Below are 27,381 nucleotides of genomic sequence, written 5' to 3' on the forward strand. Positions count from 1 at the left end.
CACCAGATATCTCTCACAAACCAATTGCTTCAAGCTCCAATATTTTTTAGATTACAATCTCTCTCTTTTTGTCTGAATGATACATCTCATCTCATCCTGGCACCTGCAGTCACAACACATAAAACAAATGCAAACCACAAAAAATTCTAAAAGAAAACTGGATCACATTATATAAACTGATTTAAGGTTTTGAAACAACCAACAATCGTCTTGAAATCAAAAAAAAAAATTAACCAAGACATCCGACACGACCATAAGTTCATATCTCGCATAAGTAAATGAACATTTAGCAAAATACAACCAATCACTGATCTTTACTCATTGTCTTCATCTTCTTTTTCATCTTCAGCATTGATGATTTCTCCCCGTGGAGCATAGTTTTCAAGAGATGTGTCTCCGCAATCTGAAAGCTTGATCAATGATACTACATCACATGTTGAGGAGCCCCCAAGCTTAACGTTCTTGAGGCAGACGCCACATGTGTACTAGTCTCTGCATTTTGATGGACAATGTACTCAAACCTTGTTTACACTAATCAATCGTGACAAGCCTTCCTTTTCATAGTGGGGCTTTCAGCTTGATCAAACTCATAGACATTTTATTTACCTCCTGAGTAATCACCTGTCATAATCATGCCCGCACCACATCAGGCCCATGGGCATATTGAATAGTATCTCACACTACAAATTCTCATTCATTCTCCAGGTTATATATCTCCATTCTGGTTATGAGTCCCCTTTTAGGCCACTGCCCATACACTGAAACACTACCAGCAAGTCAGTTTGACGGGACAGTCCTTGGCATCTTCTATTATAGACGAGACAACACAAGCCTACAAGCAGGCCCGGCTCAAAACATATATGGGTCCAGTGCATAATCAAAAAATTTAAGACTTTTTCTTGCACAAATAAAAAATTTAGGGAATTTTCTTGCAATAAATCTAAACTCTAGGACCCTCATGTATAAAACAAATTTGCAAAAAAAAATTGTGGGCCCTGTGCAATCGCTCCATGAGCACACGTTAAAAGCCAGTTCTGCCTACAAGGAACATGCTGCCATGGCACAACTCAAGAAGCCCTATGAAGAAACAAACTGTTGGAAATAACCTAAGATCCTACCAGCCTCCGGCTTCCTCTTGCCTAAAGATAAATAAAAATCTTCCTTAAGCTTAGATAATTAGTTTAGCTAAAAAGAAATCTTACTAACTCTAAGAAAAGAGAAAATATTATAATATCTAAGATTTTCAAGAGAAAATAAAAAATTTTATTATCTAAAGATATAGATGAATATTTCTTAATTTTAATATATACTAGGTTTTTGCTAAAGTACAATAGTTACAAACTTAAATCACAAGGTGAGTTATTATATTTAATACAATCACATACTAATAAAAACTTACATCACAAGGTGGATTCTTATTAGAAATACAAACACATGATGATATTTTTGGATAAAAAGAAAACACACAAAATGGACCGTACAATGGACCATGAGGATTCACTCTTTACTTAAGTGTTCTCAGTCACCATCGCAGTTTTCTGAGCCAGACCGGTCACCTCTTGACATGGCGAATCTAACTGCATAGGCATACGGCGTTGTTTCATCAACTCAAAGATATGATCACCTTTGACGACTGTTTTTAGCCAAGCGGGTCTCGACTGCATCTTCTCAACCCATGCGGTTACGTTGGGACGTGAATATATCAAGTCTTTCACGCCTTCTTCTTCCATTTTTAACATGTAGTGAATCGGTGGGAGATGATGAAGATCAGCTAACGTGAAGCTTTCTCCGGCTAAATAACAAGACTCGCCTAAACGAGCCTCATAGATGTTTAGGACTTCTGATAGCTTCTCTTTGTTTTCCTGAACCGACGTAAAATCAGTGGCTAACCCTTGATATGGTTTTGTGACGAGTTCTCTGATGAGAGTTGATGCTAAAGGAAGAAACTGATTTGTATCTATTTCCATCCACATGGATACGATTGCTCTCTCTTTGGCATCATTTGGTAATAGGTCTGTTCCAACGTCTTTGTATTGTTCTGCTAGGTAACGTGTGATCGCCTTTGATTCTATATTAAAATTAAAACACGTTAAATCTCTAAATTCGTGTAATAATGAATACTTTTTGGTACTTAAAACATCCATAGTGCATGGCAATCATGATTGAAATCAAAGTGGAAATATTCGAACCATGATCGATCTATTTTTTAAATGAGTCAATCAACTATTGACACACTATAAATTGATTAATCTTCTATAAGTGATTATGTTTCATCTTTTTCCCCACACATACAAAACTTTATATATATATATATATATATATAGGGTTATGAACTATTTGTTTTTAGTGAAAAAATTATCATTTTTATTAAATGACATAAAACATACTCCAACTAAATTTTGTTACGCTTTATAATATATCTAAAAAAATTCAACAGGATATATTAACTCAACTAATTATTTTTTTCATTTAATACACTAACTTTAAAATTGTGATCATTTTGATACTCAAATTATGTTTATTTTAGTCAAAATAATGATGTTTCAAACAAAATTTAATAATCTCTCAAAGTCAAGAAATAAATCATAAAAATTCTAATTTCATTTTAAATTTTAGGAATAAAAAGAACTAAATTTTAGATAAAATTTTAAATTTTATAAACTTTAATTTTGAATAAAAATTAAATAAATTAGTATTAAGTTCCAAAAGATAAATTAAATATAATATTGAAAAAAAGTGAAAACAAAAATTTTATTGTTATGAACAATTTCTTTCATTCCTATAACTTAAAATAAAATCAGAGATTTATAAATTTGATTTTGAATTTGGGAATTTTTTTTTAAATTCGTTTGAAATTTATTAATATTTTGATTAAAATACACATATTGAGTATTAAAATGAGTTTAATTTTAAAGTTAGTGTATTAAAATGAACAAAATAATTAATTGAAGTATTAAATTTGGTATTTAAATAATTTGAGTATAAAAAAATTAACTAAATTTAGTTGGAATATTTTTATAAAAAAGTTCTCTAAAAGTAAAGATGTTAATTCTCAGTGGTCATTCGCCAGTGATCAAATCTAGAATATAAATGAAGTTGTAGGATGTAAAGACGTGATTAATACCAAAAAGTTTAAGATCCCCGTCTTCAAGAACCGGGACTTGACCAAATGGCTGAAGAAGATAGTCATACAAACAAAAATATATGTAGTCATAAATGATAGATTAGAAAATAGCAAAGATACATTCATTTTAAAGAGAGTTTGGAGAGTTGTACGTTGAGATTAGAGAGAAACGTTTTGGTTCTGGCTTCACCAGCAACCCAATCTACGAAGACAAGTTCGAAGTCAAGACTTTTTTCATGGAGACCAAACATAGCTGTCCAATTAGAAAAGATAAAGCCACAGTGGAGCTTCATCTTCTGATCTTCCATGCTGGTTTCTTTGTCAATTCACTTGATATAATGATCCAGCTTGACTATCTCCGTATTTATAGGTACGAGTATTTAGTTTTCATTCATTGACTTTGCAATAAATCAATTCAGATAACCTTTCGGGATCGTAAGAGTTCGTGTATAATTGAAATAAGGTACTAAAGTACCTGTCTCATTGGTTGTGATCATTGAAAGAAGTAAATATAATGTAGTATATATCAACTTGATTAATGATTGAGTTCGTTTGTCATGGCCTCCGTATTTATAGGTACGAGAAACTAATTTCCGTCCATTGACTTGCAAATATATCAATAAGAGGCAACCTTTCGAGATTCTAAGCGGTCGTGCATAATTGAAATTAGTTACCAAGTACCTGTCTTACTAGATGAACCTACGCGCATGCGGGAGATGAGTTTTTATACTAATGTTTGTTCACTAAATGGTTTTACAATTTTGCAACATTACAATCTTTATGATTGTAAAATAAAGAATTCAAATACTGGTCTCTTAAATGTATCACTCCTTTTAATTATTTTTAATATTTCATATGCACTAAAAGAAATTAAGTTTTGTGGCTGACACAAATCACCAAAACCAGATAAACAATATTGACTGCAAAATGACGAAATGAGATTAGGTTTTCAGCTCTCGATTTGTATACTATTGACTTTCCATGGATGATTTCATTTCTTACCTCTATAAAATTGTGTTTTTGTTCTTGTTTATGTTTTATTGATATGATTTTTGTTTCTTTTTAACGTCTTCTATGAATTCAGTAAATTACATAAGTGTCAGTTTAAAAATATGGACATCTATAAAAATTAGTTCAACTTGAGATGCATATCTAAGAAACAAATTGTTGAAGAAAATCACCGGCAAAATATATTCTCAGGTTAGTGTTCAAATCTAATATATCAAACTATTATAGAATTTAAGTGCAAACTCGAAATATAAATGTATGTCTAGTATATATTTTACCAGTTCGGTCTAAAAATCATATAATTCTAGAACAACAAAACAAATTACTTATTTTATTAATCTACGCTTTTGAGGTTTAGTGAGTATACTGATAAATATATATATATATATATATATATATATAATACTTTACCATTCTCGTATATGTAAACTATGTATAAACTAAAAATTGTTTGGTTTATTAAACGATAAACCAGAAAAATTATAATAAATAGTTTAAATCTCTCATTCTTACAATTATAATACCTAGATAGGTATTATAGAGAAAAAACATTAGACGAATAATTCAATCTCTCATTCTTCGAACAAAATCGAAAGGAAGTAATTGGAATCTTATCATGATATTTCATTAAAAGATTTTTAGGAAGAAATATCAAGACTAAATTATTTAATCTGAATGAAATAATATATATATATATATGTATATATCCCTTATATATTAAAGGAGAAACATTGTAATAAATGCGTTCATACTAAAGTAGACACATGTCACGTATAGAAGCATTGTAATAAATGCGTTCAGACTAAAATGGACACAGGTCACATGTACAGAACTTCTCAGTCAAACTCTACATAATACTTTATTTTTTTTTTTAATATAAAACTCACATGCATGGTTTTTCTTTACGTTATTTTTCCTGTTTACAAATAGACCTGGATAAATTATTCATAAATTTTGATTTGATTTGTTATTCATTTTGATTCGAACAAAAAAATCCGGATATCCGTTACTCTACGAAATAAATTAAATACTAAACTGCAATATTCGTAAAAAAAAAAACAAATCACAAATATCAATATTTATATGAACAAATATCCAATTTGATCCGTAATATGCATATATATATATATACATATATTAAAGAATTATATATAAGTTATATATTATAGTTTATATAAATTTTACAATATTTTTATTTTTAAATAATTTTAGTTTAAGAATTTTTTTTTCATGTATTATTTTGAAAATAATGTCATTTAATATTAATTAACAGTATCTTTATATATTTATCAATCATCTTTATATACTTTTACATACACATACATGTGCACATTGACGTAGACATCTTATAACTAAGTATTTACCACAACTGAAATATCTAATTTTTTCGAAGTTAAAATATATTTTTTTTAATGTTTCTTTCATTATCTATCAAATTGTAGTAAAATGATTTGTCTTAATAATTTTATTTTCTTTTTAAAATATTATCGGTTTAGAAACTATAATATGAAACCATTGGTTCGACATCACGACTATCTAAAATTCATAACATAAAAACAAACAAATAATAGTAATATTTGATTATCACAGGAAAAAAAACCAAAAACATCAAACATTTTAACCGAACAAACCAAATAAATATTGATTTAAAATGATAGTTATATTTTAAGAGATTAAAAACAAAAAAAAACAACCCAAAACCAAACTGATATCCAGATTAAACAGATTAATCTCCTTATTAAAAAAATAATGAAACTAATAATCACATTCCACGCAAGGCGCGGATTATTACCTAATGTATATATATAATGCTTCCAATATTAAAAATTACTTCGATTTGAAGACGTGTTTTTCTGGAATTGTAAGGATCAAATAACAAATTAGAAACCACATATTTAAAAAATAATTTGTATATATAAAAGTATATACATTACAGTAAGCATATAAATAAAAACCAATACTTTTTTGTTAATTTACAATAATATTTTGGTAAATAAATCAAAACAATCATTTTATTTACTTTATAAAGTATATAACTAAAATTTAGTGATACTGGCATAGATATATATATAGTATATTTTAATGTAAATATTTATTATTGATACTTCCTACTCATATGATTCTATTAATATTTGTATATTTTCTGTAACAAAAATTTAAACCGATAATCACAAAACTTTTAATGTGAGATTTTTCAATACAAAATTTTAAAATTAAAATATTAAAATCTCAATAATTTTCCACTGCAAATTTTGAAATTAACATATTTATATATTTTATATAGTATATAATTTAATTTAAATAATATTAATATATATAATTTGATTATCTACTAATGAGACTTCATATTCATACGATTTATGATCATTTGTATCTTGTTTGAACAAAAAGAGTTAAACCATTGATCAGAAATTTTTTAATGTGAGACTTTTATTATTTTTAGTAATTTATAATCATTTAAAAAATAACATGTAAGAAATATGGTGTAGTTTCCAAAATTTAATCTCATTTAATGGCATTTTTTTTAAGTTTCCCAAAAGTATATCATCTATAAACTTAAAATCGGTAAAATGATCATAATGGATATATGAACAATTAAGCAAATACACAAACATTTCGTACACTATGAACCAAATTACTTTGAATAAGTTTCCAAGTTATATAATGAGTCGGTTGCCTTTTAAACAATGGTGAGTGCAACCTTCACTGTTTCATCGTATTTTGAGTCTCTTATATAAGGTGTGCGGCTTGCTTGCCTCTTCAAAATTCTAACTTTCTCTTTATTATAAGGTGATTGCGTTAAATTCAGTTTTGCTTCTCGCTAGGTCGAAATAAATTGGTACAAGAGTGGGACTGATGATGGTGTAATAACGATCTATTTATTTTTTGTTTTTGGGATTATGTTGGTTTGACGCCAAAAATCTCTTTTTTTTTTACAAGAAACCATTGCTTCTCTATTTGTACTAAGATCCTCACTTTAGCTAAGGCTCTCTGAGACAGCCTCCTGGTAGGAGAAAGCGAAAGCGGGCAGCATTCTGAATCAAAAACGCAGGCAGATGTACAGCGGATGTAGAAGGAGGGATGGGTCCGATTTTGCTAATCAAATCTTTGAAGCTGTACTCTTCAGGAAGCATGTCAAAGAGATCATATCCTTTACATATATGTTTCTGTATCCTGGAGTAGTCCAAAAACTCCTTGCGCTTCACTCTATCCGCATGGCTATACCCTTTCATCTTGAAAACGAACTCGCTGAGACGTCTGAAACAGAAGCTGCAATGCCACCCGGCGTCGGACAGTATCAAGTCCGTCTGTCGTGAGTGGCGGTAGTGAGTCCATTTCCTGCTGTATATATGCACAGACGCTCTCCAGCTGCTGTAATCGACCGGGAACTCGAAGGAATACATGTAATCCCTCATCTCCAGATGCATCACATCCGGTATCCCGTCGCACCACTGTAAGAACTTCACGGTGTGAGGGCTGGGGATCTCATCTGCATCCGACATTATCACCGCGTCTCCATCGGATACATTAGCTTCCCTGAGGAGCCAGTTCATAGCCACGCGCTGCTGGCCTTCGAGCAAGAAAGGGTCTTCTTGTTGTTGGTCGTGGTGCAAACGCTTCTTCCCGGGGAAGACTCCGTGCACTATCTTACCCTCGGCGAAGGCGAACCTCTCCTTGTTGGAGTCGAAGAAGAGAGGCTTAGGGATGCCTGTGAAGGTGGTATTGGATTCAAGAATTACGAATTTTGAAACGTATGGTCCTAGCTCCTGCCACCTGAGCTCTAGGAGGTCGAGCTCGTTGCTGAAGATGATGGCGTCGAAGACTCGCCTTGGTTCCGTCCTGGGAGTCCATCCGTGGAGATTGCAGAGGTGGGCCATGGAGACGTTCTCGGCGTAGTAATGAGGGATTCGTCTGAAAGGTGGTGGCGGTTTGTCCCAGAGAGGACGGAGAAGATATGATAAGGTTTGGAGGTTTGTGAGGATACCAAACAAACATGTTGAGGAAACGATAATAACAAGAGTTGGCAATAGAACAAGTTTAGGTGGCGGTTGACGCAACGATCTGATTTTCATTTCTCCCTGCATAGAAAACAAGACAATAGCTAAAAACTCTTTATCAAACCTCAACAGACAAGGTTGGGTTCTAGACAAGATACATCAAGTTTAAGTACACAGTCAATGTTCAGATTTGGGAAAGTAAAGTCAGAATCTGCATACCCTTAAGGAAGATTCCCTTTTTCTTCAGATCAAACAGAAACTAATATGATCAAATTGAAAAAAATAGAATTCTTTAAGTGAAACAAGAAACTCGACAGAATCTTGAAATCCACTACATAAGATTAACAGAAGGGAAAGGAAGATACCTTATTCCAGATTTATCGAGGTTTCAGATTTTCATCACAACAAAATTAGCTACGAGATTGAAGTAATTTAGAGGAGAGATGAAGCGGTGATCTATTTAGCTCAATGGATATTTTGGCAAATAAACTTTAGAAGGAATCTGATGGCGTTTCTTGCAGCTCTCACGCTTAAAGACTGTAAAACGACAACTCAACACTCCCAACCTGCGCCACAGATAATATGGTAAATTTAATATATTATTCAAAATGAGAAACTAATAATAGGACAACTCTAACACTGGTCTGCTTTTTTCTTCTTCCTTTTATGAAACTTCTCAGAATACCATTAGTTTAACATTTTCCAAGATAATATTTTGGTAAAAATTAAACGTAAAATTTAAAAGGAAAAAATGAAAGAAAAAAGAATCTTTAAACGTAAATTTCAATGCGGCCAGAAAGGTAAATTCCAAATCAACTTCATTTATTCTTTAATTTTATTATTAACTACTTTGGATTTAAAAATATTTCGAAAATCTATACTATTATTTGCAATTTTACTTTTGTGAATTAAAATTTACGGTGGTTAATATGGTTTATACACTTAATAAATATTAAATAATTAAATTTTTATTAAATAATTGTTTATAAATTAATATATATATAATGGCCAAAAATTAAAGACATGTTTAAAATTAATATTAATTCCTATATATATTATGTTGTTATCCAAATTTTTTTAATAATATAAATTAAAATTAAGAAATAGAAAAATGTATAAACACTAATTAAGTAAAATAATCAAATTTTGTAATTTTTTATAATGAATTAATGGTAGATATAGTACTAAATATTTGTAACATGATTAGATAATCTTTTTGATAGTTAAATTTAATTTTTTTGACACTGCTCCAAAATTAAATATATAAAAAAGAGTCAGAAAATAGATCCACAATTTTTGTGTTCATATACACATAGTAATCAATGATGTTTCTGTTTCGTCAAAAAAAAAAATTAATCATGTTTCTGTTTATGTACTACAAATGCAGTTGTGATGTCTGTCTTAAAACTTCTCGTTTAATTCAGCTACCTTATCCTACCTTTTCGTATGCGGTTTTTGCTTCCTTTGTTTTCTTTGTTAGATTATTTTGTTTTAATTGAATCTTCTTTAGATTTCTCGTTTGATCTATTGCAAATCTGAATCTAGATGATGTTGATGATTATCAACTATGTTTCTCTCTAAAAATTGTGTACTGTAAGAATGAAGTCTTCTTCTAGGTCTAAAATAAAAATATACTTAAATGGCTTTCAAGAACTTACAACTTTTGTTTTAAGATAAATTTACACAAAAGGTGACTTGAACATATTCTATCAAGTTTTTCTATGTCATTCTTCTCTCTTGATACACCATGTGAACAAGGACAATACATCATGTAGATCCATCAGCGAAACTTTCGCATCACGGTCTGAAATTATCTCGTGCATATGGATGGGGTTATGTTTGGGTTATGTTTGGCTTATCATGTAAGCAGCTCCAAAAATAAAAACTCTTAATCAGAACACTGAAAGAAACACAATTTGACTGTCACCAAAGAAGCGTTAGATTTGCCAAAACTTTTCAAGCAACACAGTTGGAAAGGCGTGAGGTCTAATTAGATTCTATCAAAAATAATAATAGGTTTCTGAAATCTTATTTCTCTGTTTTTCTTCTGAAGGCAATTCAACGTTTCTTTTTCTTAACCAACAGAAAAATGCTTGATATAAACATTTTGATATTTTTGAAATGAGAATGGCTTAAACAAAGTTTCTTCTTTACTATAAAAATAATAATGAGATAATATACCGTTGTCCCTGTCTTACTATTATGATTTAGATTATTGAGTAGCAAAACCGACAAGCTTGATCAGAAATAGAAACATAATGGGAATATATAGTCATCGATAACAGAGAAATAAGGTTTTGAAAATTTTCACTTCTTTTTCTTCTTCTTCTTGGATGCTTTTTGTCCACTAGACCCACCACAAACAATAGAACACTCGATGCCACAAATGTTACCAAAACATGAAAACAATCCATTATCACCTCCTTTCTTCTTCCTCCCACCCTGCTTTGGAACAGGAGCTACAATCATCTGTTGATTTCGTGGGACAGTTTCATTGGGCTTGTAACTTGATTTAGGTTTGAAGTTAGAGCTTGTTTTGTAGTCAGAACTTGGTTGATAACTTGAACCAACGTCTAAAACGACCGGTAAATTCGCTTGCCACCTCTCTAGCTTAGAACGGAGACCCTCAACGCTTCGTTCGCCAACGCTTATCACAGTACTCTCTGCATCTCTCCCTGTCAAAGCCTTCTCTTTTGCTATTTGAGCGGCAACCACTGAGGCTGAAGGTCCCAAATCAGACTCTGTAATTACAACCGGCCTCGACCTCGACCTCATTGGTGTCCCATATTCAATACTGTTCCTTTTGGGAGTAAATGCATTCGTGTTCCTTGGCCTCATCGGTGTCCCATGCACGATATGTTTTGTTTGCCTCGACATTGTATTTGGCGTTTTTCTTTGTGGCTCATACACAACCATCTGAGAGTCAGATGAAAACTCATCTTTCTCAAAACCTGAGTTTGTAGTAGAACTCACACGGGTGGTTTGTTGTTGTGTCACCTTCTTTCTTGGTGATTCCACCATTGAGCTTGTATCACTTTTGGAACGTCGAAGCCCTACAGGTTTCGAAGTTATGTTTGTCTTGTGGAACATCAAATCTTCTTCGAACAAAAGAGGCATGCTTTGGCCCGAGTTATCGATGAGCCCAACAGCAATGTTTAGGAGGCCGTGAGGGCGGCCTGACGCACGGAGAACCTCAAGGGTAACGAATCTCATACCGGAAGAAGGGTTCACAAGATCGCTGATCAACGTTTGTACCGTACCAACATGAATATCTTTGAACCAATGCAATGCGTAGATTTCTATAACAACTATTGATGTCCCATCGTAGAGTGCTTCCTCATCTAGGCGAAACACAAACTTGTCATTCCATGTAGGGCTTGTTCCGCCCGTATTGTCTACCCGAGTCGTTAGTTTACGCTCCGGGTCAATCCAAGCTACCGCATATGTTTTCATACACCGTGCCACCGGCGCCAATTCTTGGGCCGATATAATATTCATCTCCAAAATTTGACAAGGCGCAAGAAAAGACATTTTTTCCTTGGTAAAACTATATCTGTAAAACCAAAGGAAATGGAGAAGATGAAATTTATTATTTCGGTGGATGCAAAGACAGATCCGTCGTCGTCCTTGGAGGGGACGACGAAGGAAAGCAATGCATGAAGGTGAAAATGGAAAAGCAAATATTTGACAAAGGCACCCAAAAATAATGATAAGCAAAAAAAGACTTTTTTTTTCCTTTTTGTTTATTAATTTTTTGTTTTGGTTTTGTTATTTTTGAACACCGAATCAATTGGGTCACTTTCCGTTGACTACTATTTTTTCATTAATCTTCTTGCGATATTTTTAGATTTCTATTCTATTATCTTTTGAGGTTTATGGTATTTTCATTGCTACTTTCTGATTATTTATAATGTTAAAAACTTATTTGAGAAGTTTTCTTCCGATTGAAAAATAGTTGATGGGGTTTATCACTAAAAATCATCAAATATTTTAAAACATTCATCATCACATATGCATTGCTTAAAACTCTTATAATCGATTTATAAGCATATAAAACTAATTTATAAAATTTTATACATTGCTTTTATCAGTCTTATAACTGGTTTATAGAGCTTTATAAATATTTGCATACTTTCACAAATGATTAATAAAACTTAACTGTGATTTTATAAGCTTTTATAGTTCATGCTACTTGTTGGGGTAAGATAATGTAGGATTATTTGTGATATTATGGAAACATAAAGTAAAACAATAAAGCAAAAAGTATAAATGAAAGATATTGTTTTATTGATCAATATGATATGAGTACAACATATTATATCTTAAATCAAGGAGAAGAAGAATAACCTATCATTATTTTCTAGGAAGTAGGAGGAAAGTATGATGCGAAAGCCAAAAATCGTGTAAGCATGAAAAAACAGTTGGCGTTCTATTCTAAATAGAAAAATTGACTTCATGAATTAATTATCTTCAACATTACTTAAAACATAATATAAATTAAAAATATTTGGCAATAGAAATATAAGACACAAGTTTTCTTATATCACTATTGCCAAATCAAACAATTTAAGATTTCTAAGTTATATTAAGTTTAATATTCTAAGTTATGTTAAATTTAAGGTAGTGTAGAAGATAACTAATTTAGGATTTATAAATTAGTTTTATAAAATAATGTATAAAGATTTATAAATTAGTTTTAAAGGCTTATAATTAGATTATGAGAATTCTAAACAATGCTTAAGTGATAATAAAAGTGTTAAACAGTTTAATGGTTTTTACTGATAGAACATCTCAACTATTTTTTTTAAATGACTGCCTCTGGACTTCTTTGCACCAAATGGGTGTGAAAGAACTCAAACGGAGGGAGTGGTCGAGTTTGGATACTAACAGCGTATCCACTAAAGTGAACGTATTGAAATAAAGTTATTTGTGAATAAGAAATACATATGACCCTTTTTAATAAGTTTGTTGGACATAATTGCACATAAAAGATAGATAATTTAGTAATATATAAAAGAAGTGGAGAAAAGAGAAAACAAAGAGTTTTGTTATACATTGAGAGGGAGAGAAGAAAGACAGAGAAACAGGATAAGAATTAGATCCTAGAAGGAATGAGAGGGATGTGGTGCTGAAGATAAGTAGAAGCAGCTGCAACTCCACTTCCCAATACAATCGGGTATCCAACATCCTTTAATATCATCTCCACTCCAGCCAAACACCCAAGAAGTTGCAACTGCGTGTTAATAGGTACTGTGATTAGAGTATGATCATATTAATCAAAAACTGTATTACAAACAAACGTACCTCATTAAGGTTTCCAAGGTGCCCAATTCTGAAAACCTTTCCAGCCACTTTGTTGAGACCAAGACCAAGACTTAGGTTGTACCTCTTCCACGCCCTTTTCACAATCTCCGTACTGTCTATATTCGGTGGCACAACGACTGCTGTCACTGTGTTACTTATCCACTCCTCCTTCTGTGTACAGTTTTTCAGGCCCCACGCTTCCACCGCCAGCCTACGTATAACATTATCATATTAACAAACAAACTTTTAGTTGTAGCTCAATTGGTGTACTAAAAGTCTCTTGTTTGAGATTATTTCACATCGTAATCAGAGATCATATAACTACCAGTTGCTTCCATAATGGTACACTTAGTATTAAAAGCACACCAAAAGCATTTTTTGAAAAAAAAGGGTTGCTGTTTAAATAGTATTGATATGGTCACAAAGCTATAAACTTAATTACCTGGTGGCCTTTCCCAAACGAGCGTGACGGGCAATGACATTATCAAGTCCTTCCTCAAAGATAAGATCAAGGGCAGCTCTAAGACCGTATAGGAGTTGAATGGAAGGTGTGTATGGCCAATATGTTCCGAGCTTGTAAAACTTGAGATAGTCATTCCAATCAAAGAAGACTTTGAGAGATTTTGAAGTTTTGGTTGCTTCCAAGGCTTTTGGACTGGCGCACACAATCCCAAGGCCTGTTGGCAGAGATAAGGCTTTTTGCGAGCCAGTCAAGGCCACGTCCACTCCCCACTCGTCCATTCGGAAATCAAGCGCACATATGGACGAGACACCGTCCACAAGAAGCAAAGCCGGGTGCTTGTAGTGATCTGTGTGTATGCCCGTATAAAGCTGTGTAAAAGAAAAATAATAACAGAGAAAGAAAAAAACTAAGAAATGGTTGTGATAAATTTAATGACCGAGGATGGTTCGGACAGCAGAGATGTCGTTGGTGACTCCAGTGGCGGTCTCATTGTGGACAATGCAAATGGCTTTGATGGTATGATTTTGATCTTGTGAGAGCTTTGAGGCCAGGACTTGGAGATTAGCACCTTGTCCCCATTCACTCTCAACCACATCAACATTGAAATTTAGCCTCTTCTGCTGGTCAATCCAAAGCAGGCTAAACTGTCCGATCAGAAACGAGACGATCCTGTCTCCAGGAGATAGCGTGTTGGTCAAGGCACTCTCCCAAGCACCAGTCCCGGTCGTGGGAAACATAAATGGTGTCCCAGATGTTGTCTTGAATATCTTCTTCACGTCCTCCAACAGTGTTTTCGTAAGTGCCGGGATTGCTGGTGAGCGGTAATCCTCGTTGTTTCGGTTCATCGCCCGGATTACCTGTTCCGGTATGTTCACTGGTCCTGGTACAAACAGATGGTGTCTCCCTGGTCCATTCATATAATCCATTTTTTGCTAACCTTGTTTCTCCTTCTCCCCACTACAAAATAAATTTTACAAATATTCTGATATTTACCTAATCCCAAACATAGGAAAGAGCTAAAGCTTATATTCACACATGACTACGATCAACTCAAATAAGCAATAACAGAAACATATATTACTATTTCATAAACCAACAAATATGTGTGATCGATTCAGAGAGTTATGAGACCATATATATATACGTAATAGAGTAACAAGCGGAGAAGTCGAAGTCGTAAACTCTGCCAAAATCAAAAAGGAGAAAGAAGTTAACCTCTGAATAAGGCTGAAGCTCCTGAGGGCCTTTTCTTCTCAGACCCCTTTAATATATCGTCCTTTTATATATATATATATATATTTTGTAACGTCATTTGCATGTTTTAAAGTATTTTATTTTGTTATTTGGTTTATCCCAATCACGTAGCGTCGCTTATTGGACTCTCTAGACGCGTGGCGGATAAGAGCAAGGAGAAAAATCTTTTGAGGTTAGGTACGTATGGTTCACAATGTATTTGTAATACTTTGCATATTTGCTCTTCTACTCTTTATCATTTTATATTTCTTGCTTATTTTTGACAAAAAAAAATATTTCTTGCTTATTTAGTGCATCTCTAGAATAATTGTGAGATGGTGGGTGGGTGGGCTTTGACCTATGACAAAAGTTGGGGGATAAAACAAAAGGATGAAAAGTATGAGGGAGGGAGATTGTAATAGAATAAAATAATGAAGATTTGAGGTGGAAAAGTGAAGAGGAAAGATAAGGAGATAAATGGGACCGAGCCACACAACTTGTTTTTGAAACAAGAGTATTCTTGAAACAATGGCCGCAAATAGGCCTGCGGTTATTACCTAAACCGAACCGGTCCGTAAATTTCAGTGTTTGGTTAATTCGGTTTGAAGATTGGGTTTAGTTCGGTAAACTTTGGTTTTCTAACAAACCAAACTAATCTGAAATCCGAATCGAAATAACCAAACTAACCACTAAAAATTAGCTGAGCTAGTTGCAAGCCAAAAACTTCAGTAATATTTTTTTGATACCGAACTAACCGAATTAAAGACGAAAACTAGAAATATTTCTACAACAAGATCTTGTTGATATTCTTGCAAACCAAAAATTTTGATAAACTAGAAATATTTCTACAACTAGTGGTTTTAGCAAGTTTTTAAATTATGTTATTTTTTTCTTAAAACCCAAACTAAAATGCTCAAGGAAGGTATCTTAGACTTTTTCTGCTTTTTACTTCTTTGGCAGTAAACTCTCTATGAAGAGATGAATAATAAAGACACCGCTGTAATAGGACTAGAGTAACAGATGTGCATTCCGAGTTTCAAAATTGTCAGATTCATTACCAAATATCCCACCTATTTCACTGCTCTGATCACACTAATGATCTCTCAAGTTTGCCTCAAGTTTGCCGCACTTGTTTTTCTTATCATAGAGTTTACATGTATTATAGCATTTCAGCCCAATTAAGCTTGACGAATATTGGGAACATATCCCAGCAGTCCATATTACATACCGACAGAACTTGTTTACAAAGTTACTCTAATTGTTTTCTTCAGCAAAAGCGAAAGATATGAGCAAGTAAATATACAAATCATGGCGCAATTGCCCTTTTTCATAGAAACCAACTTTCGAAATGCGAAATATAAGAGAGGGGATATGGAAATTAAAATAAACAAAACTGGTCATGTACAGTTTGATTTTGCTCTATTCCAAGGGTAATAACATATATAAAAGAAATGGAGTTCGGACTAACATCCACAGCTATTTCACCTAAGCAAAGCACTATGCATGAAGTACTATCATCCCTTGGCTCAATAATAAAATTTGTGAGTTTCTCAGATCATATATATGTAACATTCCGCATCAGCTGGTCGGGCATGCAAATCTCCAATTTGAGCAACCAGAAAACCAAACATTGCTGCAGTGTTCGGAAAAAGAAATTGAATCTTCCGGGGGTATCTATGTTTTTGAACTACTGAGAATCCAGAGTTCACATTCAGAGCATATTGCATGGTTACTAGTACCAGAGTAAACTTATCTTGGCGGAAATCCAGCTTGGCGTGCCCGATGGCTTCTATCAGATGGTGCAGGGCCCAGTATTCCCAGTGAGTTAGAGTTGTTGCTCATCAGTGGTCGCTCAGATTGATGAACATCATTATTTTCTGTTCTTTTTCTCCTTTTCCATGCTTCAAATTTTGCTGTGTCAATGCCCTTGTGAACTTGCGGAGGTCCTGGTGTTTTGAATCTTTGTTGCCTCCTACCGGCTGTTGAGCCGTTGAGTTGCGATGGTCCAACCCCTTCTTCTTCCTCTCTCTCCTGCTTCAATTTGGAGTAGATCTGATTGAGTCGATCCCCCGACAGATTTGAGAAAGTTGAAACATAGTTCCACAATCTCATTGTCATTCCTGCATATTTCGATTTTTAAATCAAAGCAAAGGACTCTTCCCACTATCATCTATAGCAAGAGAGAGGTGTACTTACTATCTTGCTTGTACGAATCCTCTTCGTGTTCTAAAACAACTTCATCTATTCTCCTCCCAAGGATTTGCAAATATCTCCGGATTTTGAAAAGCACCTATTTGTGGTTCACACATGGAATTTTTTGTAAGATTATCAAGATAAAAGACGCAGCACGCCCACCACTATGGACGATGGTGGATTAAATAAAGAAGAGAATTAATTGAACCTTCTCCTTTGGCAGATCCGCACTAATTGTTTGCAATCTTTGTAGACGTTCAAGTGTTTTGATTTCACCAGCCAATACATCCTCACACCATTCCATCCATTTCTGCTCCTTAAACTGCTCGTAAACTTCCTCATCATCAGACATTTCTCCCTCTTCCTTCACCAGCGGCTCAGCTTTTTGGGTTCTCCGAGGTCCAACATCTTTTATTGTTATTAGATTGGCAGGACCAGATTTCCCTTTTCGGTCTCTTGCAGGTGCTTTCAATTGATTGATGACAACCTTTTTTGAATTTTTACGTGATGCTTTGGCATTTGTGTTTTTCCCTCCTGCCGCAGAAAGTTCCTGCGAAAAGTTATTTGCAACGAATGTTATTAAGAACACTTTGAAAAAAAAGAAGATAAATTATAAGCAAGTAATATTCACCATTTCCAGAAGAGCAGTAGCACGCTCCTTTAGGTTTGGAGCACGAGGTAAAAAAGTCTCATGGTGTTGAAGTTCAACAGGAGCAATCTTCTTTGTAAGTCCAAGGCTCTCATCTAATCTTATCTTCTCCCAGTTCCCAAAACCATGATAAAGTATCCCCAGAAGCAATCTCGCATCATCAACTGACAACACCCCAAACATGTACAAGATTTAGAATGAAAGAACATAAGACGAGACAGATATTGAATACGCTCTCGCACGTACTCTGATTCCAACCGCAACCCTTGGACCAATTTGAAGGTTTAAGGTAGGACAACACCCGGAATTGTGTAATTGGATCGTCATATCGACTAATACGCTTTGATAAGAGCTGGAGTCCTTCCACACGTTTCAATAGTTCGTTTGCTTTTACTGGCACACCAAAGAAATCCAACACAGGACCCTGCATTAAAATAGCAAACAGGAAAGATTGGAGATATTATTTCGGTGGAACCAAAAAAAAGAGCCTCACAGTTCAGATGTTTTACCTTTGATTCAAAGTCTTCTGTTTCAACAGATTCCCGACAACCGTCAATTAAAGCATCAAATAGCTCAACCTGTGCTTCCTCCGGGGCTGCTTCAACAACACCACCCACCTCTTCCGCAATACATGCAATTTGATTATGGTTACCAAACTTCATGACCTTCAAGTACAATGAATAATGTCAATTATTTGCGGCTCAACAGTTCGAGGAGCCTTAAAATAGATAAAGAATATATTTCCGACGTACAGTTCGATAAAATCGTTGTGCATCTCTCTTAGGGAGATTTCCATAGGACCAGCCTCTCACTTGAGCTGTAGTCCCCTCTAATATTGGAGTTGAGGGGACAAAATATTCAGTTTTTCTGCGCTTTTGACTTCTATCTGGAGGTTCAGATCCTTTCTTTTTTCTTTTACTGGTCCTGTCAGGTTGGCTCCTATCATGATCCACATAACTCTTCGTATTCCTAGCAGCCCGTGGTGCAAGAGCTTCCTGTACAAACGATAACACAAACGGCGATTTTTAATTAGACAAAAAATGACATAGGAAGGAGGTCGTATTATTATTGAAGAGAGAACTTTTACGTCAGCTGTGACCACAGATTCAGGTTTTATCCAACGACTCCAAAAGGACCCATCATCTTCAGCGTTACAAAAGTTAGCAACCTGAATGCACAGAAAAATTAGCAGAGGAAGATATTTTACAAACATAAGCAATGAAAAATAGATTCAAAAAAATTATGCCAAGAAGCCTGCAAAGCAGACTTGGGCTGCTTTGCTATCCTGGCGAACAAATAAAAGAGGGAAAAATAAACATATGAACTTGCCTTGAAAGCACCCAACAGTTCATGCTCTGATTCGCCAGCATCCTTTTCCTCTACTTGCTCTGCCCTCTCTAGGATTTCGTCAATATCCATACTTAACAGCCGCTTTTTGCTTTCTTCATCATTTTTATCCTCTTTAAAAAGTTCTTCCGCTCCAAATCTTAATATTGCAGAAAGCTCGTTCTAGAATATAAGCAATGGTTACAAGTTAAACATCGAAAGAAAATCTGGCAGAAATTTTAAAGATTTCCTTACCTTGTCAAAGTTAGCTCCCTTTTTAGTTTCCCGCTTCTCCAACCTACCCTCCGCATTTAGTTTTTGAATAACCAAATGATCAAGAACCTAAAGAAGCGCGGACCAAAATAGTTAGGGCTAGATATGAAATATAAATCTTGTTTTAGAAGCGCTATCTCATCCCTAAGTAATTCATTTTCAAACATGGATCTTATAACATGAATAAGTGACAACGCAAATGAAGAGAATTAAAGACTAAGAATTTCACTGCAGCTGCTAAAGAATGTACCATTTTTCTTTTGGCGCGCTCTAGGATCTCTTCCTCAACACTTTTACTCGTGACAAATCTATAAATGTTCACAACTTCTTGTTGCCCAATTCTGTGCGCTCGACTCATCGCCTGATATTAATAATATTGGGAATCCATTATAAAAGCCTAAAAGCCTACAGTGATAACGAGTAACTAAAACCCAAAGGAAGATACCTGCAGATCGTTCTGTGGATTCCAGTCAGAGTCAAATATAACGACTGTATCAGCAGTAGCAAGATTGATTCCCAGACCACCAGCTCGGGTCGAAAGAAGAAAGCAGAAGTCGTCACTAGCAGGAGCATTAAAATGATCCATTGCTTGCTGACGAAGTTCTGCCTTGGTACTACCATCCAGTCTCTGGAACTGGAAACCTCTAAGAGAGAGGTATTCTGCCAGGATATCTAACATTCTTACCATCTGTGAAGCAAACAAGCATCATGATTAATTCATAAAGTTCCAAATATCGACAAGATGAAATAATTCCAGCCTTTTAATAAAAAAAATTAACTGTCGACAAGGCAAAGTTCTATACAAATATTTGTGAGACGTAACATACATATCAATAAAAAAAATTAGATATAACTACAAGAAATAGCAAGAGAGTAATGGAATATCATTTGTCACAGTTTTCTTTTCAATAAAAGCAAATCTACTGACTACTGTTAAGAATAAATGTCATTAACTGCACCTGCGGGACAACAAGCACACACTACTTAATCTAAAACACACAAACAAAGGAACAGCAGAAGAATATTGGATATGATAAATCACAACATTCATGCAAATAGAATGTAAACCACTAGGAAGAAGAAAGGCCACTAAAACCGCACCTGGGAAAAAATAAGCACGCGATGCTTAGTCTCACGCAGTCTAACCAGCAGCTTATCTAGGATAACCAGCTTTCCGCTGCTTAGGATAATCTTATCCAGTTTAGTGTTATCATTAATGTCACCACCATATCCATGGTCTGCACTTTCAAATAAGAAAGGATGATTGCAGCACTTCTTCAACTCCACCACGATGTTTAAAAGTGAAACCTGTTGATGGTAAATAAGAGCTCGTTAGCTGACATTTATAATACCTGCAAACCCAAAAAAAAAATGCTGGGGTGCACATTTAAGTGATCCACCTAATTTACAGTGGGGATTGAAAGAGAATAACTATTTCATAACTATGAACATGTGAGCCTGGGTGCATCATAAAGTCGCGTACCTGATTACCGCGCACCCCTTTATTTAAATCATGGAAGTTGCGCTCCAGTATCCACTTGTAATACCTAAAACAGAACAATGGAATCATGATACGCATCAATAAAGGTACCGAGTCAACATAACTTGGCTGGAGTTATGCTTACTGTTTCTGAAGAGGGGACATCTCAACTCTTAGTATACGCTCAATTTTTGGAGGCAGAGACTTTTCAACATCCTTGATCACTCTTCGTAGAATATGAGGTCTCAATTCTAAATGGAGATTGGCGAGCTAAATTCGAAAGGAAGTATAAGCTGGTGGACGACTGAATAATAGCTAAACTATATTTCACTAAGACAGCATGCGATTATGCAATGGGCCAAGCTTACCTCAGATTCATTAAATGAGCTAAGGTTCTTGTAGTTTTGAACAAACTCATCCTTATTCTTAAACTTGGCAGGATCAAGGAAGTGGAGCAGAGCCCTGCAAAAACAGAAATAAGTCATTTATCAAAAGAGCCGAGTACAATGGTGTAAAAGTAGAAGAAACTGTGTTGGCAGTGAATCATTGTGTCCGAACATTAAGAAAATCCATTATAAGCTTGTTCGTGACAATAGAAACGCATCATCATAATTCTCAAGATCATAGCTTGCATCAAACAAGAGTGGATTAACCACATAAAATAAACAAATCAACACTCCCAAAGATTGTAAACAAAGAAGGAGAGAAAGCATACCATAGCTCTTCGACACTATTCTGTAGTGGAGTACCAGTAATAAGCAATTTATTCTTCGTGCTGAATTCCTGCAGATAAGATGCACTAACCGTTCTGAACAACCAAAGGAATCTTTAAAATATATAAAGTTGTTGGATAAGTAACATTACATACCAAAAGGGCCGTGTACAGCTGTGCCTCACTATTTTTCAGTCTATGTGCTTCATCCACCATCAAGTAAATCCACTTAATCTTGGAGAGAACAGCTTTATCCTTAAGAACCACCTCATAGGTGGTCAACAGAGCATTGAATTTTATGGGCCGGCCAACATTCTTTTCATTGTAAAATTCGTATTGCTGACAAACCTGAAGCCAGAAGATTACACAAATCAAAATTCAATAACAAAGCACATGTTGAATTTGGATTAAAAAAATGTTGATTAGGTCCGAGAATAAAAGAATTAGATAGACAATGCAAACACCAAACGACTCATAACACCCTTTTTAAAAGATATATTCATTTCATTAGTTTCTCACCTCTCGACTTGCCCGGGTGCCAACATATACTATTATATTCATGTCAGGAAGCCACTTTCTGAATTCTTTAGCCCAATTAGCTAATGTTGACAAAGGCACAACGACAAGAAAAGGACCTGGTATTTGTTGGGTATTCTGCCAAAAAAATAAATTGATAAATAGAGAAATGTTAACTCATGAAGAGCGGGATGCTGAGAACAAGATTATTATCAACTAACGAGCAAACGTTAGTGCTCACTTGAAAATAATTCTAACCTGCAAAAATCCAAGCATTGAAACGGACTGAACAGTCTTACCAAGACCCATTTCGTCAGCCAAAATGACATTAGTGTCATTAAGCCAGCTGGAAAATGAAAGGAAGCGAACCGTTAGACCAAGCAGACAAGTAAAGCATGAACAGAAATTATGAAATGAGATAAGAGACACACCTGTTGACAAGAAAATTCAAACCCTGCAGCTGATAGTCCCGTAGCGTACCTCCGCTTAGCCACTCAGGCTGCTCCTCAAGCTTCCGCAGACTTACTGAACAGAACATTAACCATTACAAAGTATCTTATAAAAATTATATTTACCTTCCCTATAATCCCAGATACAAGAGAGTAAACCTAACTTTGCAACCACAGAAAACTACCACAATCAACATAAACATACCAAAGTTTTCGCATTTTTTCTATTACACGGTATTTCTCACATTCATGAGCTGCTTAGAAGAAAATAGAAACACAATCGTGTGAACCGCAGAAGAAAGCATCATCAAAAAGTCATCTTTTATGAATTAGCAAAGACAGACGCTGGTCAGTTTTTAATCAAAATTACATGAGCATTCTGTTCAAATTCCAGAGGCAACAAATGAACAAACCAAACAAGCAAGAACCAGTTTACAAGGTAAAAAGGCTGTTTCTCCAATATAAAAAAACTTATCTTCTATGCTCTCCATAATATGGGAAATAGAAAAGAAAAAAGGAATAAAGTTTACGTAACAGACCTTTCCCTTTTGTACGCTGTTGTTCCACCATTTTTCCTTGCACTGCAATTGAAACTTCACGAGCCTGAATCATAGATAGGAATGAATTCTCAAGCATTAGAGCAACCTACATTCTTTTATGGATCTGATTTTGCAGAAATGGACTATGTATAGTAGACGAGGGATAGACAAGTACTGTATAACAGAAAACTTCATTAGGCAGAACGCTAAGACTTCTTTAGACTGACTAGAAAGGTTAATATTTTATACGCATGAGTTTTTCCATGTAAAATTTTCTTGTGCTATAAAACAAGAGAAAATGTAAACTGCATATGTCGAATAATTAACAGCTATGACCTCATAACTACAGAATATGAATATGTCCGTCTTATTACTACTACAACGAAGGAGAAAAGAAACATAGTTGGACAAAGAATTGCATAAATAAAAATGACAGAGTTAAAGCAGATTCTGAATCTAAAAAAAAAACTCTTACCTTGTACTCATCGATAGCAGCCTGTGCAAATGCTATATCGACATCCTTCTCCCTATACAAACACCAAAAGAGAATTGATAGTTGAGGGGATAGAAGGATACGGAATTACTAGTTCATAAAAAAACTCTTAATATATGAAACAAAACACAATCCATATAAAAAGTTGTGGAAAGTTATTTCCGAAGATAGATGAAAAATATACCAAGTAGCTTCAGCATAAGAAAGCCCTTGCCACTTTACAAGATACTCTGGCACCACGTCACCTAAATCATCTTTGCTGATTCGATCTGCAATTATTCTTTCGACCTAAATAACAGAAACTAAATTAGCTCACATGAAGAATACTCCAACACAAAATGCAAAAAACGACAGATGCAAAACAACGGGGGGGGGGGGGAGGAGGGGAGATGTAAAATGAGACTGCAAATTTGACGTACTGCATAAAACTAACCTGACAATTCTGCTTAATGATGTCCAGATCCATTTCTTTGCTCACATCACTGACCTCAATCTAAAAGGTTAAAAAAATAAGAATTTCATATATTAGGTACCATCACAACGTTACACATTCCAATACATTCTGTGGCAGCACACGTCTAATACGATGGTGCCTAGATATAAACAAAAAGTTATCATCTTACATGGTACACATGTTTTAACAGGAAAAATAAGAAATAGAACCATGACATGAACCTTCAGTGTTCTCTTATGATATAAGGATACAATAACTCCGAAAATGTTTCCGTCATTCAAACATTACCTCCTCTCGTGAGAGTGCTGTCCTGTACCTAATCTCCTCGGTCACTTTTTTTGTGTAGTTAAGTACCTTCTTGAAGCCACTAAGCTGCGGGAACACAGCATACACAACGAAACAATGGTTTAGAAAAGAAATCAACATCATCACAATACAATTTTCAAAGCAGTTCACATAGCAGATATTCCTAATCCTAGCTGTAAAAGTGGCGGGATATATCGTGGGAAAAATACATTGATCAAAAATAAAAATAAAAAAGGTGTCATTCGAACATACATTCTGGAGATCGGTCAATGACTTCCACTGACAATGCAAGTGTGATTGACCTTTCCATTTTATTAGGAATTCCATTTCATTCCAATCTGGTTGAGTATCAAAAAGTTGGCTTAGTAGCACGGGAACTGTTAATTTTTTATTCGTGTGAGCATCTCCACTCATGCCCTTTGGCTGATGCCAAAGCACTTTTTCAATAGCATCACAATCCTCCTCTTCAATGTCATCCTAACAAACATATGTCAAAAACAAAAAGGAAAAATAGAGAATATGAGTCCTTCATAATCCGGGCTACGCTCCAAAAGGGCTCTAGTCAAGTATATAACCTTGAAATGAAACAACATTTCATACCTTCTGAGTTTTTCGATTTCTCCCATCATCTATTTCTTCACTGTCCTCGCTCTCCACATAAGACACTTTTCGAACTGATCTGGTGGAGCTCCGAACTTCACTACTCTGTCCTATATTATTTGTAGACCTTCCATTGTTTTTCCCTAGAGTTGTCCCTCTTCTGGGCAAGCTTCTAAACCCCTCGTCAATTTCATTGTCAGAATCATCCTCTGAGAAGTCCTCTTGATATGATGGTTTCCTCTTTTGACGACTAGAAGCCTGGGCTGATTTCCTATCGAGTCCAGAGCTCAACTTCCGGAAACCTTTACCTTGTTGTCTAGCCTTAGGCTTTTTTGTGTCGTAGTCATCCTCGGAATCGGGAAGATCGAAATCATCATCACTGTCAGGATCTTCATCAGAAACGTCCCAATCTTGGTCATTCTAAAAGCAAACAATCACTTGGTTGGAAGAAATCTCATCAAAACTATAACAAGTTAAACGCTAGAACGCAACTAGAACGCAACATTTTACTATAATGAAGTGTTCTCCTTTCAAATCGTAAACGTAGTTAAGAAATGGCTCAGAAAGTACCTACTTCATTCTGAAAAAGAAAAAAAAAACTGTAACCCAAAACAAGAACTGTAAGAAATTAAACCTTCTTGCTTGCATCACCACCAGAAGCAGCATCATAGGGCTCAAAGTCAGCGTCTTCAGGGTCATCCTCTGATGAAAATAAGATCACAATGTTACAGAAGCTCAAACTAAGTATACAGCATGAGAAGTGTTCACAGGAAAAGTGAAAAACATGGACACAAATTTCTAGTAACGTTACATATTAAACAATGCAGTGAATCTATAAATTACAAGAGTTTACCATCTTCCTCCTCTTCATAGTCTATATCAGCATCACCGTAGTGAATATTCTTTTGAATTGCTCTCGAGGTCCTTGACTTGCTATGGATAGAAGATCCCGTCTTGGGCAGTGATCTAGAATTTATAGGATCGCCAAACGCTTTGTACTGGACATGGTCACTTTGATTATCTTCATCCTGCTCGTAATATTCATCAGAGAGCATTTCCTCAGCTGGAACATCACCTTGACCACTCTGCTGCTTGTTCATTCCTTTATCCTCCTCATTTTCATTTTCAGAATCTAATTTTTCACTGTTTGATAGATAATCTAGTGAATGTTTGGCAGAACCAGCGCCGTCTCTCTGTCCCATTGGCTGACAATCTTTCCAAAAGGTGGAACCCCACTTCCCAGATACACCCGTTCTCCTTCCGGAAGAAACAGCTACCCCCGTCTGGCTTTGCTGCCCAATACTAGATCCTGGTTCTGCTTCGCATTGATACTGAACGTCCAGGTTCATGTCAAAGCCTCTTTCGGCATTATAAGAAGCATCCATATCTTGCTGTAAAGGTGACGAACTCTGGAAAGTAGCAGCGTCCTGATTGTCATCGAGAGCACTAGGCGATACAGTATCGTTAGAGTAGTTCCTAAAGAAAGCCATCTTCTCACATGAAAGCAACCAATTCCGAAACTGCTCTGATTCTCCTGCAGCCAACAACAACAACAAAAAAATATTAATCTAAACATTTTATCATTGCCAGCACAGCAGATCTTATTCAATTAGGCAAACATCAATATCAATATCAGGAGATTCAAATCAAAGGGATCAAAGCAAGTCTACACTCCAATAAACCCTCACAAACTCAATTTGAATCGATGAAAAGGAACAAGGAACCCTAGAAATCGGAAAATCGCAAGGAATGAGCCAAACAAAGGTATAAAAGAGGAGAGACGGTTAGGAAACAACGAGGCGGCGCCGATTTGGGGGAAATCAAACAAGTCCGGTGAAGGAATCTCACCGGGGTAATCTAATCGGGGAAAAGAGGCGACGGAGCTTTAATCTGGTGATGGTAGATCGAAATTCGGAGGCCGTCCCGTTGATTGGGGGAGAAAGGCGATGACCGGTTACCGAGTTTTGGATGGGGGAAGAGAAGGCGTATGTATGTATGTATGTGCTCGCTTGTGTCTGGTTAGAGATATAGAGATTGGGGTTACCGGATGCTTAATGGTTTTTCTTTTGGTTGTATTTGTATATAACCTTTCGTCTAATTATTCTTTAGTGCTTTTAATTTTTGGACTTTGGTCTATTTTTTCCACGGGGCTGCCAGTAAGCATTGATATTATTTTAGGGTTACTTCAACTTCTGCAGCTTATAACCCGAGGTTTTCAAACTGAACCGAACTAATTTATTGATTTTTTTGGTTTGTTTGGT

At 35.0% G+C, this 27,381-nt stretch overlaps 5 protein-coding genes across 9 annotated transcripts; all 5 read right to left on the reverse strand.

Annotated features, from left to right (window-relative positions):
• Nucleotides 1-1,279: 1,279 nt before the first annotated feature.
• Nucleotides 1,280-3,531, reverse strand: LOC106364177 (glutathione S-transferase F14). Its single transcript, XM_013803804.3, has 3 exons — nt 3,277-3,531; nt 3,125-3,173; nt 1,280-2,068 (listed from the first exon to the last, which is right to left on the reverse strand). Exons 1-3 carry the CDS (start codon nt 3,430-3,432, stop codon nt 1,509-1,511), a joined length of 765 nt encoding a protein of 254 aa, XP_013659258.1. The 5' UTR covers nt 3,433-3,531; the 3' UTR covers nt 1,280-1,508.
• A 3,461-nt stretch (nt 3,532-6,992) lies between these two features.
• On the reverse strand, nt 6,993-8,738 carry LOC106366358 (beta-1,4-mannosyl-glycoprotein 4-beta-N-acetylglucosaminyltransferase). Of its 3 annotated transcripts, none has more exons than XM_048739583.1 (3): nt 8,496-8,738; nt 8,350-8,389; nt 6,993-8,210 (listed from the first exon to the last, which is right to left on the reverse strand). In XM_048739583.1, exon 3 carries the CDS (start codon nt 8,203-8,205, stop codon nt 7,114-7,116), a length of 1,092 nt encoding a protein of 363 aa, XP_048595540.1. In that variant the 5' UTR covers nt 8,206-8,210; nt 8,350-8,389; nt 8,496-8,738; the 3' UTR covers nt 6,993-7,113. The 3 variants fall into 3 exon arrangements, with proteins under 3 accessions (XP_048595540.1, XP_013661409.1, XP_048595541.1); XM_013805955.3 differs by having other exon boundaries at nt 6,993-8,223; XM_048739584.1 differs by lacking the exon at nt 8,350-8,389 and having other exon boundaries at nt 8,496-8,716.
• A 1,334-nt stretch (nt 8,739-10,072) lies between these two features.
• On the reverse strand, nt 10,073-11,854 carry LOC106365199. Its single transcript, XM_013804648.3, has one exon. The coding sequence runs from the start codon at nt 11,659-11,661 to the stop codon at nt 10,438-10,440; it is 1,224 nt and encodes a 407-aa protein (XP_013660102.2). The 5' UTR covers nt 11,662-11,854; the 3' UTR covers nt 10,073-10,437.
• Nucleotides 11,855-13,122: 1,268 nt separating this feature from the next.
• On the reverse strand, nt 13,123-15,342 carry LOC106366360 (serine--glyoxylate aminotransferase-like). Of its 3 annotated transcripts, none has more exons than XM_013805959.3 (5): nt 15,113-15,342; nt 14,334-14,854; nt 13,877-14,243; nt 13,435-13,645; nt 13,123-13,363 (listed from the first exon to the last, which is right to left on the reverse strand). In XM_013805959.3, the coding sequence occupies exons 2-5, from the start codon at nt 14,821-14,823 to the stop codon at nt 13,226-13,228; spliced, it is 1,206 nt and encodes a 401-aa protein (XP_013661413.1). In that variant the 5' UTR covers nt 14,824-14,854; nt 15,113-15,342; the 3' UTR covers nt 13,123-13,225. The 3 variants fall into 3 exon arrangements, with proteins under 3 accessions (XP_013661413.1, XP_048595538.1, XP_048595539.1); XM_048739581.1 differs by having other exon boundaries at nt 15,029-15,115; XM_048739582.1 differs by lacking the exon at nt 15,113-15,342 and adding an exon at nt 15,042-15,111.
• A 1,150-nt stretch (nt 15,343-16,492) lies between these two features.
• On the reverse strand, nt 16,493-27,203 carry LOC106366361 (protein CHROMATIN REMODELING 5). The gene is made up of 31 exons (XM_013805961.3): nt 26,969-27,203; nt 25,974-26,654; nt 25,755-25,822; nt 25,121-25,540; nt 24,773-24,997; nt 24,503-24,586; nt 24,194-24,253; nt 23,945-24,048; nt 23,743-23,794; nt 23,268-23,331; nt 22,711-22,804; nt 22,538-22,625; nt 22,283-22,417; nt 21,920-22,111; nt 21,767-21,834; nt 21,420-21,513; nt 21,197-21,321; nt 21,055-21,118; nt 20,673-20,879; nt 20,017-20,259; nt 19,822-19,932; nt 19,554-19,640; nt 19,302-19,481; nt 19,060-19,140; nt 18,725-18,967; nt 18,482-18,637; nt 18,219-18,396; nt 17,955-18,136; nt 17,532-17,873; nt 17,327-17,420; nt 16,493-17,250 (listed from the first exon to the last, which is right to left on the reverse strand). Exons 2-31 carry the CDS (start codon nt 26,608-26,610, stop codon nt 16,880-16,882), a joined length of 5,049 nt encoding a protein of 1,682 aa, XP_013661415.1. The 5' UTR covers nt 26,611-26,654; nt 26,969-27,203; the 3' UTR covers nt 16,493-16,879.
• Between the last annotated feature and the right edge of the window lie 178 nt (nt 27,204-27,381).

Source organism: Brassica napus, chromosome A9, assembly GCF_020379485.1.
Source record: "Brassica napus cultivar Da-Ae chromosome A9, Da-Ae, whole genome shotgun sequence".
Lineage (NCBI taxonomy): Eukaryota > Viridiplantae > Streptophyta > Magnoliopsida > Brassicales > Brassicaceae > Brassica > Brassica napus.